General features: G+C 47.3%; 1 protein-coding gene across 1 annotated transcript in view; it reads right to left on the bottom strand.

The window, feature by feature from the left end:
- Positions 1-12249, bottom strand: part of MTMR1 (myotubularin related protein 1) — a 62250-nt gene extending 50001 nt beyond the window's left edge. The window contains exons 1-2 of the mRNA XM_028091975.2: positions 12077-12249; positions 6097-6202 (exon numbers count right to left, since the gene is read on the bottom strand). Of these exons, the coding sequence (XP_027947776.2) occupies positions 6097-6202; positions 12077-12249 (279 nt within the window). The remainder of the gene's footprint in view (positions 1-6096; positions 6203-12076) is intronic.
- Positions 12250-15756: the final 3507 nt, after the last annotated feature.

The raw sequence follows: 15756 nt of genomic DNA on the forward strand, positions 1-15756 counted from the left end.
TAAATGGAATCATACAGCATATGACGTTTGCTGAGTGGCGTTTTTGGCTCAGTGTTAATTCCCTTAAGACCCATCCCATTCTTTTCTCTGTCCCTTCTATTCTGCTATTGAACCCATTCATTGAGGGTTTTTTTTTTTTTAATTTTGGTTACTATATTTTTCAGTTTTAAAATTTCCATTTGGTTCTTCTTTATCTGTTTCTTTGCTGAAACTTTCCTATTTCTTTTCTCTCACTTCCTCTGTTTTCATTGTTTCAAGCATATTTGTAATTGTTTATTGAAGCAACTTTATGATGGCTTCTTTAAAATCATTTTCACAGAACTCTAACATCTGTCATCTCAGTTCTGTCACCTATTGATTCTCTTTTTTCACACAGTTTGAGATCTTTCTGGTTCGTGGTATAACGAGTGATTTTCAATGGCAATCTGAACCTTCTGAGTACTAGTTATGAGAGTAGGGATCTTACTTAGACCTTCTGTTATAGCCGGCTTTCTCGGACACTACTGCAGCAGAAGTGGGGCTTCCACCTTGTTGCAGTCAGGTAGGGGTAGAAGTCCAGGTTCCCCACTCGGCCTCCATGGACACCAAGGGAAGGGGGATTCCTGGTTATTGCTGGATGGGGGCAACAGTTCCAGCTCCCCACTAGGCTGCTACGGATATCTCCCTGGCTGGCAGTGGCACGGATACCTTGTTACTGCCCCCGACACGGCCTCCACTGACGCCACAGCGGAGGCACAGCCTCCTTACCAACGGGCGGCCATGAAAGTCTGAGTCTCCACTAGGCTTCTTCCGACACCATCACCACCGCACGGGTTTGGTGTGCCTCATTAGATCCTGGCAAAGGAGGGGGGACATCTAGGCTCCCAACTTGGCCTTGCTGGCAGGGTGGGTGTGGGGCCACAACTTTTTCTGTGGCGTTTGGCTGGAGTACAGTGGGGAGTGCCTACAAGTTTTCGTTTTGCTAGGCTGTCCCTTTCCTGGTCCTTTGGCTTGAGAGAGGCTTTTATTGTCCATGCCTGTTGGCATTTCTGGGTTGCTGGCTTCTTCAGCAACAAGTCTAGGACATATGTGGCAGAAACAAAACCCAGGGACTCACCACTGTGTCATTCCTTGGGTCCTGAGATCCCTGACCAGTCTGCCTTCTACTTTTCAGGGCACTCTTATGTTTATTTTATAGCTGATGTCCAGGGTTTTGGGTTGTACTTAGCATGAAGAATAGGAAAATGTACATTGGCTCCATCTTTCCAGAAGCAGAAGCCGAAATCTTGACAATTTTTTTTTTTAAGTTTTTATATTTCAGTTAGTTAACATACAGTGTAATATTCGTTTCAGGGGTAGAATGGAATGATTCATCACTTCTATACAATAGCCGGTGCCCATCACAAGTGCACTCCTTCATCGCCATCACCCATTTCACCCATCCCTGTGCCCACCTCCCTCAGCAACCCTCAGTGTGTTCTCTAGAGTGAAGAGTCTGTTTTATGGTTTGCCTCTCTTTTTCCCATGTTCATCTGTTTTCTTAAACTCCACATATGAGTGAAATCGCATGGTATGTCTTTCTTTGATTTATGAAATCTTGATATTTTTAAGAAATAATTTTTCCCAACAAGTAACCCTGGGAAATAGGATAGTGCTCTTCTAGTGCAGTGGTTACAAACAACTGGAGGCCTATTGCTCAAACAGGCAGTAGGAGGGTGTTTTTTAAATCGTTTTTAAGGGGACATGCTGCTCTCCATTGCCCCCTCTCATGTCTGCCTAGCTTGTAGACATTTGCATTTGCAAACTCTGATTTAATAAATAGATCATGAGGCCAAGTTATCAACAATGGATTATGGCCATGGATTCTGAAAGATCATGTTTGAGCTTCCTTTTTCATAGACTAGCACTCAATTTAAGAAACATTAACTAAAACCTAGCTCAAGCATAATGAAGCCTTTCCCATATATTGCATCTTACTTCCTGCCAAAGCCCTTCTGGAAATTTTTGTTTAGGATCCAGAATTTACTCACCATACTAAACTTGTTAAATGATTACACTTAGTAAAGGACCTCTCCATTTTCTCTTTTTTCTTTTGAATGCCTAAAGAAGAGATCTAGCTACTGTGCATACGTGGACAAGGGGAGGAGAAACAGAGGTGGTGATAGTGATGCTGATGTCACTTCCACTAACGACTCCTAAAAAGTCTTATTATATTTGTAACCGTATTACTTCATCTAATCTGTGGAACATTACATTCAGATCCTGTTCTTAAAATCTTTGATAAATTTGAGGGTGCCTGGGTGGCTCAGATGGTTAAGCATCTGCCTTCGGCTCAGGTCATGATCCCAGGGTTCTGGGATCGAGTCCTGCATCGGGCTCCCTGCTCTTTGGGAGCCTGCTTCTCCCTCTGCCTCTCTCTCTCTCTCTCTCTCTCTCTCTCTCTCTGTCTCTCATGAATGGATAAATAAAATCTTAAAAAAAAAATCTTTGATAAATTTGAGAGAGAGACTTTTACTCTTCGTTAGCCCAGTAAAAGTGAAAAGCAACTGAGTTGAGTTGGTAGTGCAGGGTGGGGAGGGGGTCAAACAAAACATTTTATTACATTTCTAGTAGTCTTAATGATCAGGCAAACCTTCAGGATGACCTGTTATTAAAGCATACATTTATTAATTTAGTTGATCCACAATTCAACATAACAGCTATTTACCTTTTCAGCTGGGACAATGTTTCCCAAATTTCTGTCATTTCACACACCATCTCTACAAGTTTGGTTTGCTCTCTCTATACCGCCTATACTAATATTAGTATTTATCATTATATTCACTTTCAATCAACTCCTTTTTCATACTTTGCCTAGCTCTATACTATAACATCCATTAAAACACAAGTTCAATGTGCTACTTTTTCTAACAGATATTTAAAATAATTATAACTGTGAACATACGTCCACAGACATACCATCTAAATTTATCTCATGTGATAAAAGTGATATTCTTACCATAGTTTGGGTTATCTGACCCTGAGCCTATTGTCAATTTATGATACGAATAAATAATAAAACAACTGTTCTCAGAAACCTAACCTGAGTTGCTAATTATTCTGATTTGTAAGAATGTACCAGAAACATATGGTCCCATCACCAATTTCAAAAGCTATAAACCTAGGAAGCCTAGCGTTTCAGATTTTATTATACATAAGAAACATATGAGGCCCTTGGTTCCACACCTACAGAGATTCTGACTCACTGGCGGTGGGGAGGGGGAACCACTGAAGCTGCATTTTTGCAGACATCCTGGGGAGTGCTGAAGTGGGAAAACCCAAGCGCCACATTTTGAAAAGCAGTGGACAGGGCAGGGGGACAAAATTTTCAATGCACCCTAGCTTTTCAGTGGGATAGCGGTCCTGCTGAAAAACCTCAAGTCTAACTATGTGATATTAAGCAAGTCATCTGACATCTCCGAGCCTTGGTTTTCTCATCTGTTAAATGATCATAATAAAAGCTACCTCCTTTGGTTGTTTTAAGGCTGAAATGGATTATATGTCAAAAAGTATTACAAAGCCAACAAAAAAAAAGTATTAGAAAACCACAGAGCCCTATACGTGCTCGAGGGTTGATGAGGAGGATGCAGCACCACCCTCAGCAGCCTACAAGGAAAAAAACAATCCGCATTTCAAATCAAGATGCAAGTGCTCGGCTCCAGAAACACCTGCTCCCATTTAATTACTGACATCAAGCTTAACCTATAATAAATTAACCCCCATATTGTGTGTGGGTTTCAAATAAGATATCTGCACAGTAAGTAATCTGAAATCTGAAATATTACTGACTGATGACTACAAATTAGATCCTCAAGGAATTGTGTCTGGACCTTCAGGAAAAACCGCATGCAATGGTTCCCGTGCCAGGCGTATCCCAGAGTCCCATCTTGGGGGGCTCAGATTTTAAGAACTACTTTATAAGCAGCATATAAAAAGTATCCTTGTGGTTTAGGAACATTTTACATTTTTATTATTTAAAAAACTCTCTTCTTAAAGAAAAAACTCCTGAATTATAAATTTAACTCTGACTACAGGGCAAATATAACAAAGACGATTAGAAAACATGTTCTCTTACAATCATTCATCAAAAGCTTTAGCTATGGTCTGATGTAGGCACCTAAAATTCAATTTACAAAATATAGAAAAGCCCTATTTTTTTTCAGAATGCCATCTGTTAAACCATTCCAGCATGAGCTATTTCTGCTGCACAGAATTTGTAAATAGACTAAAATCAAAAAAACGTAGTTGCTTCGTGTTAAAGCACAGATTCAGTCTGATCTATTAATGTAGAGGTTAGAAAGCTATGCACACAGTCAACATTCAGTCTTTTCTAGAACCCACACAACACTAACAAATATTCAAGCATAATGAAAACATTACAGTTAACTCCTAGTTGTCTGGAAAGAAAATCATTCCAAGGCCTGAGAGCTATTCTCTGCTAACATGGGTTCTTGAGCCTCTCTACTCAGTGGGGCAGTTTCTCAGCTAAGACGGGGCAACAGGGCTACTGGGACTGGTGGGGGTGGCAGCTGCTCAGCCACCAGCCACTCGGGCACCAGGGATGCAGCATATGCTCCTCCCACCTGCCAGGAACCCCAGCTGCTCCTACGTGGACAAACATGAAAACCAGACAGCAGGGAAACCTATTGAGAGTGACATACTGCCACTCTTCTGGCTGAGCAGATTATCCAATTTCTAGTAATCCAAAGCCCTGCTTTCCTCTCGTAGGCCTAATGAACAGCATCGGATGGCTTGGATGAAGTACAGCATGATAGCCAAATTTCAATTATATGGCCTCTTGAGTCAGTTTCTGCACTTGGTGTGTTATGAGATAGAGAGGAGAGGAACGGAGGCCAGAGCCCTTAAGCAAGGAGCATGTATTAAAAATTAATTAGGATCTTTATTGTAGTTCTTGAACTGTTTGTAAGACTTGGTGCCTGGCAAGGACCATGATTTTGAGAGACTCTTGACTGAGGGTAGTCTGGGATACTAAATGTAGTTCGCCCATACTTGTGAAAATCAATTATCTTTTACAAGCAGGCACAGGTAACTATAAAAAACTGAAACCTCAATTCAAGCAAATGCTACTACTGCAATGTAAGCATGGTTTAATAGTTTGTTGATATTAAAACAAGGTTAGTCTTAGCCTTAACAAAGATGAAGCGCATAAGTGTGATTTTTTAACTGATTCAACAAGTATTTACTGAGCACCTGTAATATTCCAAAACTGTGCTGGGGAAGCAGTGGTGAGTAAAAGAGCCCCAGTCTCTGCTGACAAGGAGCTTATCACTCTCAACTTTAGAATAAACAGAGAATACAAATTAAGGACCAAAAAATGAGGCTGCCCATACAATATTCTGGAGTTCTGCAACTTTTTGCATTGTAGTATCCCATGTTAATGCTGAATACCCACAGGTAGTACCTAAGTACAGACACAAATTGTGAAGCTGGGAAATACTATCAGACATTTTCTGAAGTTCAGGATATGATCAAAGAAAATACAGGCATTTATTATAATAAAATGTAAAAATACAGTATGTAATATAATAAAATAAATAATAAAACGGAACCGGATTTTTTTAAAAAAGGATCATAATCTAAAGACAGATTTTCCTCTCAATTACAAAACCATGAGTACATATACTAGATTCTGGTAAAAATTCTCCTCTAAAGTTCAGACCTAACAGAAAATCTTTCACCCTTGTTCCCAAGCAAATGTTTGTTGAGCATCAAGGGGCCAAAGTCTCACTCAAATTAAAAATGCAAAGCTGCTTGGGGCGCCTGGGTGGCTCAGTTGGTTAAGTGGCCGACTCTTGGTTTCTGCTCAGGTCTTGATCTTGGGGTCGTGGGATCGAACCCCACGCTGGACTCCATGCTCAGCACGGAGTCTGCTTCACATTCTTTCCCCTTCCTCTCCCTCTCCCTCTGCTCTTCCCTCCCCCTCTGCTCCTGCCCCCCACCCCCAGCCCACACGCCTATGTGTGCTCTCTCTCCTCTAAAATAACTAAACAAAATCTTTAAAGAAATGCAAAGCTTCTTGGTACATTAAAAATGAATTAAGGACTCAATGCTGCTTACCTTGTAGTCTCTGGATACATTTTCGGATGTCACTGAACCTGAAATCTGACTAGAAATTGTAGCAGCTATAAGCTGTTTACACCATTCAACATGTGATCCTGTAGGACTAAAAGAAATAGTGTGATTAAAATATTTTAAGACGTCAGCTCTCAGTGAAAAAAATGAGCACTGACTAGGGATATATGTACATTTCTTTTTTTTTTTTTTTTTAAGAAAACAAACTTTTATTAGACTATTTGGTTACCTTTACATTTAATATAAGAACTGAAATACTGACTGACAACCAGGAAGTAAGATTAGGTTCCAGGCTGATTTTAAATGAATCAACCAATTTTTTTTTTAATGTTTAAGAGTCTAGGCATTAGACAGTTACGCATGTTATTCTGTTTCATTTAATGGAATTTCACTATATTACAACTATATGGAGTGAATATTCTTAATGTAATATACATGGAATGTTAATTCTAAAGTGAAATATTTATCTTATAGCATGTTTTTCAAATAGACTTTTAATGGAACAGCTGATTGTGTGAGTTTAAAAAGACCAGACTAGACAAATGACGTCCTGCATGTAGTAATAATGCTACCTTACATTTCTGTAAGTGCACTGACAACTTACAAAGGCTCTTCCGGTCTGTTATGGTATCAGAGCTTCACAACCACAGTGTGATAAGAAGGCAGATCAGGGACTAGCCAACATGTTTCTGAGATGAGAAAACAGGCACCAGAGGTGACACGCCCAATCAGAATGTGGCGGGCCAGCCTCCAGCCCCACTGAGGCTGTCCTTCCAGGACACGACATAACCAATAGTGACCACCTCACGGAACCGGAAGGCAAAACAGTCACGGAACTGCCTTAGACGAGAACACAGTCCTGCAAGGAAAATGGCATCTTCCACTTGCACGGTGCTCTCAAATGTCACATTTCCACACACAGCCTCACCCGAGCCTCACGGTGACCCATCTTACAGATGAGAAAAGTGAGGCTCCAGCATTTGACGAAGGTCACATGACTGGTAAGTGGTCAGGCTGTGCCCACCTGACCTAAAGGAAAAAGAAGCAGACTAGGCAGTGAGGGAATTAAGAATTGCCCTCAAGGGGCCAGGCTCCTCACCAAAGTACTGAAGGAATCAGGCAAAGGGCAAAAGATGCTCATTAAAGTTTACCCTGCAGGTAGCTTTCACTGTAAAGAATGTTCCAGACCTATAAAAATCTCATCACTAATTAAATCCACACTCATACATTGGAAAGACTGAAAAAAGTGGAATCCCTAGGCAGTATGTAAAACAACCCAAACAGTAAAATGAAGATATTTGATGTTCTCTACTAGATGTGATCTAAATTTCTGCCTCTGATCAAGATAGCCCAGTGGTGAGCCACGGAGCTGAAAACATAAGTAAAAAACATGCCCTGAATGAGCAGAAGACATTCCTATCATATGTCATATGGGCATTCCTATCATACGTCATTAAATCTATTTACTACAATTTCTAACTGAGAGGAAAAGAGGGAAAGGGGAGGGATTTTAGTTTCTTTTTTAAAAGCTAAGTCCCCTTTATTGCTGGCTATATCATACTTTTCTTGTCACGCTGCCTTCTTCCCTGCCAGCACCCACTCCTGATTGCAAATCTAACAGCAGGAACCTGCCTGGTCACCCACTGTTGTTACCATCTGCCCAGCATCCCTTCCTCCTCCTTCTGATAAGGGCACTTCTCTGCTGGGGGGAACTGTCCTTCCCCACGTCACAGGATTCTGGGGGCGGGGAACAGAGTGGGACTGATACCTTGCTCCTCCTGAGCCCACTTGTAGGGAGGTGACCCGGACCAGGCCAGTCCCAGGCTTTCCTCTTGGATCCCAAGCTGCGTAGATCCACCCCCAGCACTGCTACAGGCCACTCCCCCCCACCCCCACCCCCTCGAGGAACCCACAGATATAAAAAATGGGACAAGAAAAAACAAGAGATGAGGAGCCCCGACAATGCTGTGTGCGACTCTGGCTCCAATCGTGCCCGTGGCCATCCTTCCTCGTCTGCAGCAGTCACGTGCGCCAAGACATTTCCTTTTTGGCTTAAGCTAGAATGAGTTGTGTTTTTTGTCACTTGCACCCAGAAGTGTCCTGGCCAACACAGTCACAAACAGCATGGTATAGTGGGCTGGTAGATAGGAGGCTTGGATCCGAGTCTTGTTTCTGTCACCAGCTAGCTCTGTGACCTTGAGCAAGCCACATCCTCTTGCAGGACCGCAGCTTTGTCGTCATGAAGTACAGTATTCAGGAGAGAAGGGAGGGCTCCTCAGTCCGTGGGGCAAGGCTGAACCCCGCCTGTAGAGCCAGGTTCCACTCTAGGAGTCACTCTTCAAAGAAGAGTATGAATCAGAGCCTGTCACAATGACAGATCACAGAAGGCAGGCCAGGTTCCCCCTGTGCAATCTCCTGCCACCCTCCTCGTATTAAGAACCACCTGCAGCCTGGAGGAGGCCAGCTTTGTTTCTCCAACCTAGATTCTCCTGATCTGAATGCCCACGATCCAAGGAGACATCTGTACTAGTTGGTCCTGAGACCTTGCCAACTCGACCTGTCGAAACCGGCATCGGGGGCTCAGCCTGCAACCCACTCTCCCACCCCTGTGTTTCCTAGGTCAGGGAAGAGCACAGCCAGTTACCCAGGTACACCATGCCCGGAAGCTGGGGTCGACCTTGGAACCCGCCCGCCACTTCATTTCACTCTCACATCTGAATGTTCACCAGGCCACATCACTCTTACTGGCTAGTATCCTGAGAATGCACCTTGCTCAGTTCCTAATGCAACTCCCTTTTCCAGACACCCATCATTCTTCTGTGTTCTCCTGCCTCCTGAATTTAGGCCCCATCTCTAGGCCAATGACTCCCAAATTTAGGTCTCCAGCCCAGACACACCTCCACCCCTGAACTCCAGGCCCATATAAACCAACTGCCTCTTTGACCTCTGTTCTGGGATATACAACTAGCATCTCAGAACTGATATGTCTGAAGCTGAAAGCCTGCTAATTTCCTAACCATGTTCCATTCAGAGGCCTCTTCATCTCAGCAACACCATCTTCCCACAAGCCAAAAATCTTGGCATCTTGATTCTTCTCTCCTACCCAACAACCAATCGTCAGCAAAAAGTATTGGCTCTACCCTGCAGGTTTTCTTCAAATTATATCTACAATCTGACCACTTCTCCCTTCCTCTGCCCAACTGCTCTGTCTAGGCCACCCATCCTCTCTCATTTGGATGACTGCAATAGTTTCCTACCTGCTGGTCTCTCTGCTTCAACCCCTTTCACTTGCAGTCTGTTGTCCACAGAGCAGCTACAGGGAGCTTACTGAAATCTACACCAGGGTATGCCACTCGTTCGCTCCAAAGCCCCAATGGCTCCCCATAATTCTCCACCTTCTGCCCCTGTGACCTCTCTGACCTCAACCCTTACTCCTCTCTTCCTAGCTCCCTCTCCACTAAGTGCCACTGGTCTCCTTGCTGATCCCTGCACACTTTGCACACTCCCACCCGGGGTGCACAGGCCTCTGCCTGGAATGCTGTCGCCCTCAATGTCTGTATGACTGGATCCCTCCCTTCTTTGGGGGGAGTACTCGAATGTCACCTTTCTCAGCCAGGCTATCCCTGACCATCCTATGTAAAATTCCAATTCACCCCCAAACTGCAGGCCCCCAACACCTCATATCCCCCTCCCAACTTACTTTTTCCCTGGCACCCGTCACCACCTAGCAGAGAATACAGTTTACTTGTTTTTTGTCTACCTCTGTCACCAAACATATTCTCCACCAGGGCAGTGATTTGTGTGTGTCCGTTCCCTGCCAAATCCTCCGGCCCCCCACAGTGCCTGACACAGAGCAGGCGCTCATATATAAATGAGCAAGTGATTAGCATTTCCATAACCTACTCAATAAGACTCCCCGCCTCCAGTCCATTCACCACACCAATGCAGAACAAACGTTCTCAAACATCAATCCCATCCTGTAGCTTACAAAAGGAAATCCTTTTGTGGTCCCTATAGCTAAGGGTGACCATATAATTTCCCATCCAAACCAAGACACTACTGTGAGTTGACCGAGGATGCACCGGGTCCACCAGTAAACCAGCACCATCCTGGGCAAAAGAGACCACCTGGCCCAACCTACTTGTAGCTACAGGTAGTTGTTAAAAGTGCAGAATTCCAGGCTCTACCCCAGAGGGGGACAGACTAGACTTAGGGTGGGACCCAAGAATCTGCACTTGGATTCAGCACTGGAGGTGACTCCTATGCAGGTTACACAGAACCATGCCCCGAGAAGCACGGCACAGAAGATAAAGGCACAATTCCCTAGGAAGGCACCCAAGCCCCTTCAAGATCTGGCCCCTGCCTTCCACACATCTTCTGTCTTACCAGTTCCCCACGTCCAGCACTGCCTGCACGGCCTGCGCCACTGCACATTCCACTCCCGTGGCCAAAAAGTCCTCCCCACCCTGTCCCCTGGCTAACTTCTCATTCCTCCCCATTCAATTCAAATGTCAGCTTCCTCAGAAGGCCTCCTTCCCTTAACTGCCCGTAATCCCCACCCCCACCCCCCACTAAAAACAAATCAAGCACCCCACCTCCATGTGCTCACAGCGCAGCGGATCACAACTGAGTCTGCAGAGGTTTCTTGAAAAATACTACCTCCTGGCCCTCGCCCGGAACTTCCTGAATCAGAAGCCTTAGGAGTGGGGCCTGGTCACCTGGAGTACTTAAAAAAGCTTCTCAGATGATGCCCATGCACGCCCCATCCACAGTACTTCTGTGTGTACCTCTACCCTAGCACTCAGCACATTCTATTTACATTGCTGGTTTGTTCGTATTCTTCACTAGATGGTAAGCCAGAGAGCAAAAGCCATCTTGTATTATTCTCTAACTCTCCAAGCCCTCCTACGTTGTAGAGTATCTGCAAATGAGTGGAATCCTGACCATTCCAAGTACTATCTTAGCTGTGATTAGTTCTTAGGGAAGCTGACCACTTGAGTGATTAAGTTGCAAAAATACACTGCAATTACACTAGGGTAGAAACAAAAGGAGTGTTTCTTGTTATTCCTATGCTTCGGGAAACTCCCAAAGGTTCAGCTCTCTGTTATGACTAACACGGGCAAGAACGAGCATCTGAAACTGACCAAACTGCCTTACCACACTCTCTTGCCTAACTGCACTCTCGTGTCAGCGAAATGGCCAAGATGTGGGAAAACTGGATATTCCGGGCTACGGGATAACCAACCCATCGCTTGTCCTCGGAGCCTTAGGGTGGCCCTTCCAGTTGGACATGGTCGGTTTCTACTTCTGATTTATACTGGCTCTGCAACCGCCTAAGAAGCAGTAGTAGGCTTACGTGTTCACGAAAACAATGAACCGGGTTCCTTCAAAAGTGTGAAAGACTGAAATAAACGATTGTGTGTTCTTGCATCAGGAGCAGTTTGGAAGTTTTCCATCCCAGCTTTCCAAATCAGGGTAACTTTGCCTCCACCTGCACCGGCTCCAACACCCACGGGGTTGCGTCCTCCAGTCCCCACTTCCAACCCCAACATCAAAGACCCCCAAGCAGCAGCGGCGGCGGGATTTTGGTCTTCCAACCCCGGGAGGGAAGGCCACGGTAAATGAGGGCAGCCCGAGTGAAATTTCCTCCCAAAGGCTCCGTGGCCGCGGCAAGGCCAGCGAGGCGCCTGCCAAGGCGCGGCGGGAAGACGCATTGATAAGATTTGACAGCTGCGAAGCCCCTCAGGGGCGCAAGTAGCCCCAGCCCGCGAGGCGGAAGTGAGCCAGGTGCGCGGCCCCGGGAGGTGGGGGCAGGGTCCGGGGTCTCGGGGAGCGCGCGCGGGGAGGGGAGGGGGGGGGTACCCGGCAGGGCACGGAGGGGGGCACGCCCGGCCTTGGCCGGCGCGGCGCGCGAGGCCTTCGGGGGTCGGGGCGCGGGGACCGCGGCGGCCCGGGTCCCGCTTACCTGTCCAGAGTCTCCACGCTGGGCTGCCGGGAGCCGGCGGCAGGGCCCCCAGCGCCCCGAGGGGGCCTCCTGCCGCCCGCCGGGCCCGGACCCGGGCCCCCGCCGCCCTCGCTGCCAGCCGCCGCCGCCGCCGCTGCCGCCGCCGCCGCCGCCGCCGCCACCGGCCTGTCCATGGCGCGCCGGGCCCGCCGCCGCGGGTAAGCCGCAGCGAGAGGGGAGCGGCGCCCGGAAGGGCCCGCCCCGCGCCGTGCCGCGCCGCCCGCCGGCTCAGGCGGCCGCCGCCATTAGCTGTCACCTGGCGGCCCCGCGCTACCCACAAGGCCGCGCGCGGGGCCGGGGGCGGGGAGCGGCGCGCGGGGCTGGCCGCGCCCCCGGCCGCGGAGCCCCACCTGGGCCCAAGCCGCCCGCGCCGGGAGCCCGCGACGGCCCGCGTCCCCCGGGTGCGCGCGGGAACGCGCCCCGAGTGGCCGGGGAGGTGCCGGGCTGCAAAAACGGTGGGGGACGTTCAGGAATTAAAAACGATTTGTTTCCCCTCGGTTTTCCTTCCCAGGGAAGTTTTTTGAGGTGAGGGCAGCCCAGGCCCCTGGGCGTCCATGGTCTTGTGGTCTCAAAGCACGAGCAACCGCAGACATTTTAGCAACTTCTCCCCACGCCATTCCTTCCTCCCTCCCACAAACCCACCTCCCCGCCATCTGTGGGGCCACCGAGTGTTCTGATGCCGCCCTCGGAACTTCCGCCCCTGGTTTATATTAAGAGTAACATTTAACTTCTGTTGCTATGGAAATCCAGCCAATATCTGATGATAAAGGCTCATCCCCTCTCAACTCACCCCTGATTTTGTTAGGGGTGGGGATGGCAATCATGACTAAGCCCTTTGTTGTGATTTCCCTGGGTACAGACAGCGGAGCTATGACCCTGATTTAAAAAAAAAAAAAAAAAGACCTGTGGACGGGGAGATGCCCACTCCCATCTCAGACCCATCCTGCTTTACCAGCTTAACAACTTCGAACTGAACCTTGAGGATGAGGATGTGATGCCCGGAAGCCCCGCAGCCATCGTACACCCAAGAGGGGGGGAGCCTGGGGTAAAAGGGTGACAAGGTGAGGAGCCTGGGAGGAAGAATGGGAAGATCTCCAGACACACTGGGAGACTCATCTCCTACAGGCTCTGGTTTTAAATGTTTAATCCACTGTTAACAGACTGAAATGTTTCTGTCCACACTCACAAACCCCATTCATTGTGTTGAAGCCCTAACCCTCAACTGATGGTATTTGGAGATGAGGCCTTTGGGGGTGATTAGGTCATAAAGATGGGGCCCTGGCATGATGAGATTATCGCTCTCATAAGAAGAGACACCAGAGAGCTTGGTCTCACTCTCTCCGTGAGCGAGCACTGTGGAAAGGCCCGAGGACACAGTGAGAGACAGCTGTGGGTGAGCCAGGAAGAGGGCTCTCACCAAGAACTGAACGTCAGTCTTGGACTTTCCAGCCTCCGGAACTGTATACAAGCATCCTAGCTGCCCTGAGATGTGTCAGAAAGAAAATGGTGAAATTTTAAACATGTTCAGTACTGTATTCTTCAAGGAGGATTAGGCCATTGAGGAATTCACTGTGACACTGTTAGACTTTCAATTCCATTAAGCAAACGTGGGACTTCTGGGACAGAGAAGCAATCAGACATATTGCTGCCCAAGAAGTTCACAGTCAAGCGACATTACCTGCTGGTGAGTGCCATGGTGGCAGCAAAGCCCACAGGGCTGTGGGAGGAGAGGGGTTAGGAAGGCTTCCGAGGAAAGTACACGCAGAGCTGAATCTTCAAGTCGTTGAAGGCAGAAGGAACAGTTATGGACAACAGTGTGGAGTTGGTTAAACAGATTAGGTGCAAGTGACCTCTAAGAGATCTCCTATGGCTGGAGCATAAAGTCAGACAAGGCGAGTGAGAAGGTCAACTAGAAGCCAACAGGGCCAAGACATGGAGCATCTGTTATGTTAGACTTCAAGAAGTTCGCACTCTGTGCCGGATTCTGGTACAGGCAGGGCTCAGCGCACTTGGAGAAATGCTATTGTACAGTCCCTCGTGTGGTAGACTGCATCTCCAAAGACAGCTGCAATAATATCCCCCATTCCACAGGCTCTTTTGCAACATGACCTTGCCACTCCTATATCAGAAGGTAGAATCTATGTCCCCTCCCATAACCTCTCTGGACCAATAGAACATGGCAGAAGGGGTGCTGTGTAACTTCCAGGGCTTGGCCTTCAGGGAGCCGCAGCTTCTGCCCCGGATTCTGGGAATGCTCTTTCTTGGGACTCGGCGGCCACACTGTGAGGAAACCCAACCAGCCACAAAGGCCCACGTGGAAGAGAACCAAAGCTCCCAGCCAACAGCCCCAGCTGAGTTCCCCAGCCAGCAGCCAGCATGAGCTGCCAGCCATGTGAGTGAGGACATTTCAGGCCCTCTAGCCATCCCAGCGGTCCAGCCAACATCCAGTGAAGCTGGAGACTCGTTCTGTTGAACCACAGATTTTTGAGAAATAAAGTGGTGTTTTGAGCCACGAGGTTTTGAGATGTTTTTTGGTGCAGCAGTAGAGAGTACCCAAACACCGCTCTTGCTGTCCGGCCCATGCCCCCACCCCCATCAGCTTCCTTCCACACGCAGCCAGGAGTCCATGCATGGTCCCCCTCAGGTGTGACCCCCTTGTGCCCTGCACGACCTGCACAATGATGCATGTGGCCTTGACAGGTGCCAATGGGCTATCCAGGTGGAGATGTCCAATAGACTGTTGGTCACAGGGGTCTAGAGCTCAAGAGAGAGAGGTAACAAAAGAGTTGGTACATTTTCATAAAGTTTGAAAACAGAGAAACTCTTTGAAATTTAATCCTCAGCTCCACAATTTGGTAACTATGGATGAGGCTACCGCTTTCATTTCTGGAAAAGGAATCAAGCCAATGAAAGTGAGCCTGAGGATTCCTTATCAAATGAGTTTCTCAAAAAGATCATTTTGCTAGGAATGAGCAAATCTCATCTTCTGTGGGACAACACATGAATGCTCCTGCAGAGAAATGGTCCCGTTGTTTGGAGGGGTCCTAATGGCAATTTAGAACAGTAAGATTTTGATCCAGTCTTTGTAGGCAACAGTAGAGGCTGTCTGCATCATAAAGCAAAGCCTGGTGCCGTCTGTGGCTCCAGCCCTGGGAGTGTGTTCAGTTCGTGGTGTTCATTTTTGTGTCTATTATTGTGCTGTTTAGCCCAAAGCAATTCCTGATAAATGTGGCAACAGATGGACTTAGGTTCTGTGTGTCCTTGCAAAACATTGCTGCCTCGGATCCAGGTTTGTAACAAGTCCAGCATTAACCCCATTCATTCCAGAAGCACCATCTAGCCACATTTAAAAATGTTGGCTTGTCTAACATGTATGTTTCAAGACTTTTCTCAACACAATATTAGGCACTGAATTCATTTTCTATTGCTGCCATAAGAAATTACCACAAACTTAGCAGCTTAAACCACACACATCTACTTTCTCGAAGTTTCTGTAGGTCAGAAGCCCCGGTGGGCTCAATTGGGTCCTCTGCTTAGGGTACCACAAGGTCGAAATCAAGGTGTTGGCAGGGCTGGGCTCTTTTCTGGAGGCTCTGGGGAAGAATCCAGCTCATTCAGCTCCCACAGGCTGCCTTCATTCC

This window comes from Eumetopias jubatus, unplaced genomic scaffold, assembly GCF_037043125.1.
Source record: "Eumetopias jubatus isolate StellerSeaLion01/CBP00866 unplaced genomic scaffold, mEumJub1_p1.0 scaffold_11, whole genome shotgun sequence".
Lineage (NCBI taxonomy): Eukaryota > Metazoa > Chordata > Mammalia > Carnivora > Otariidae > Eumetopias > Eumetopias jubatus.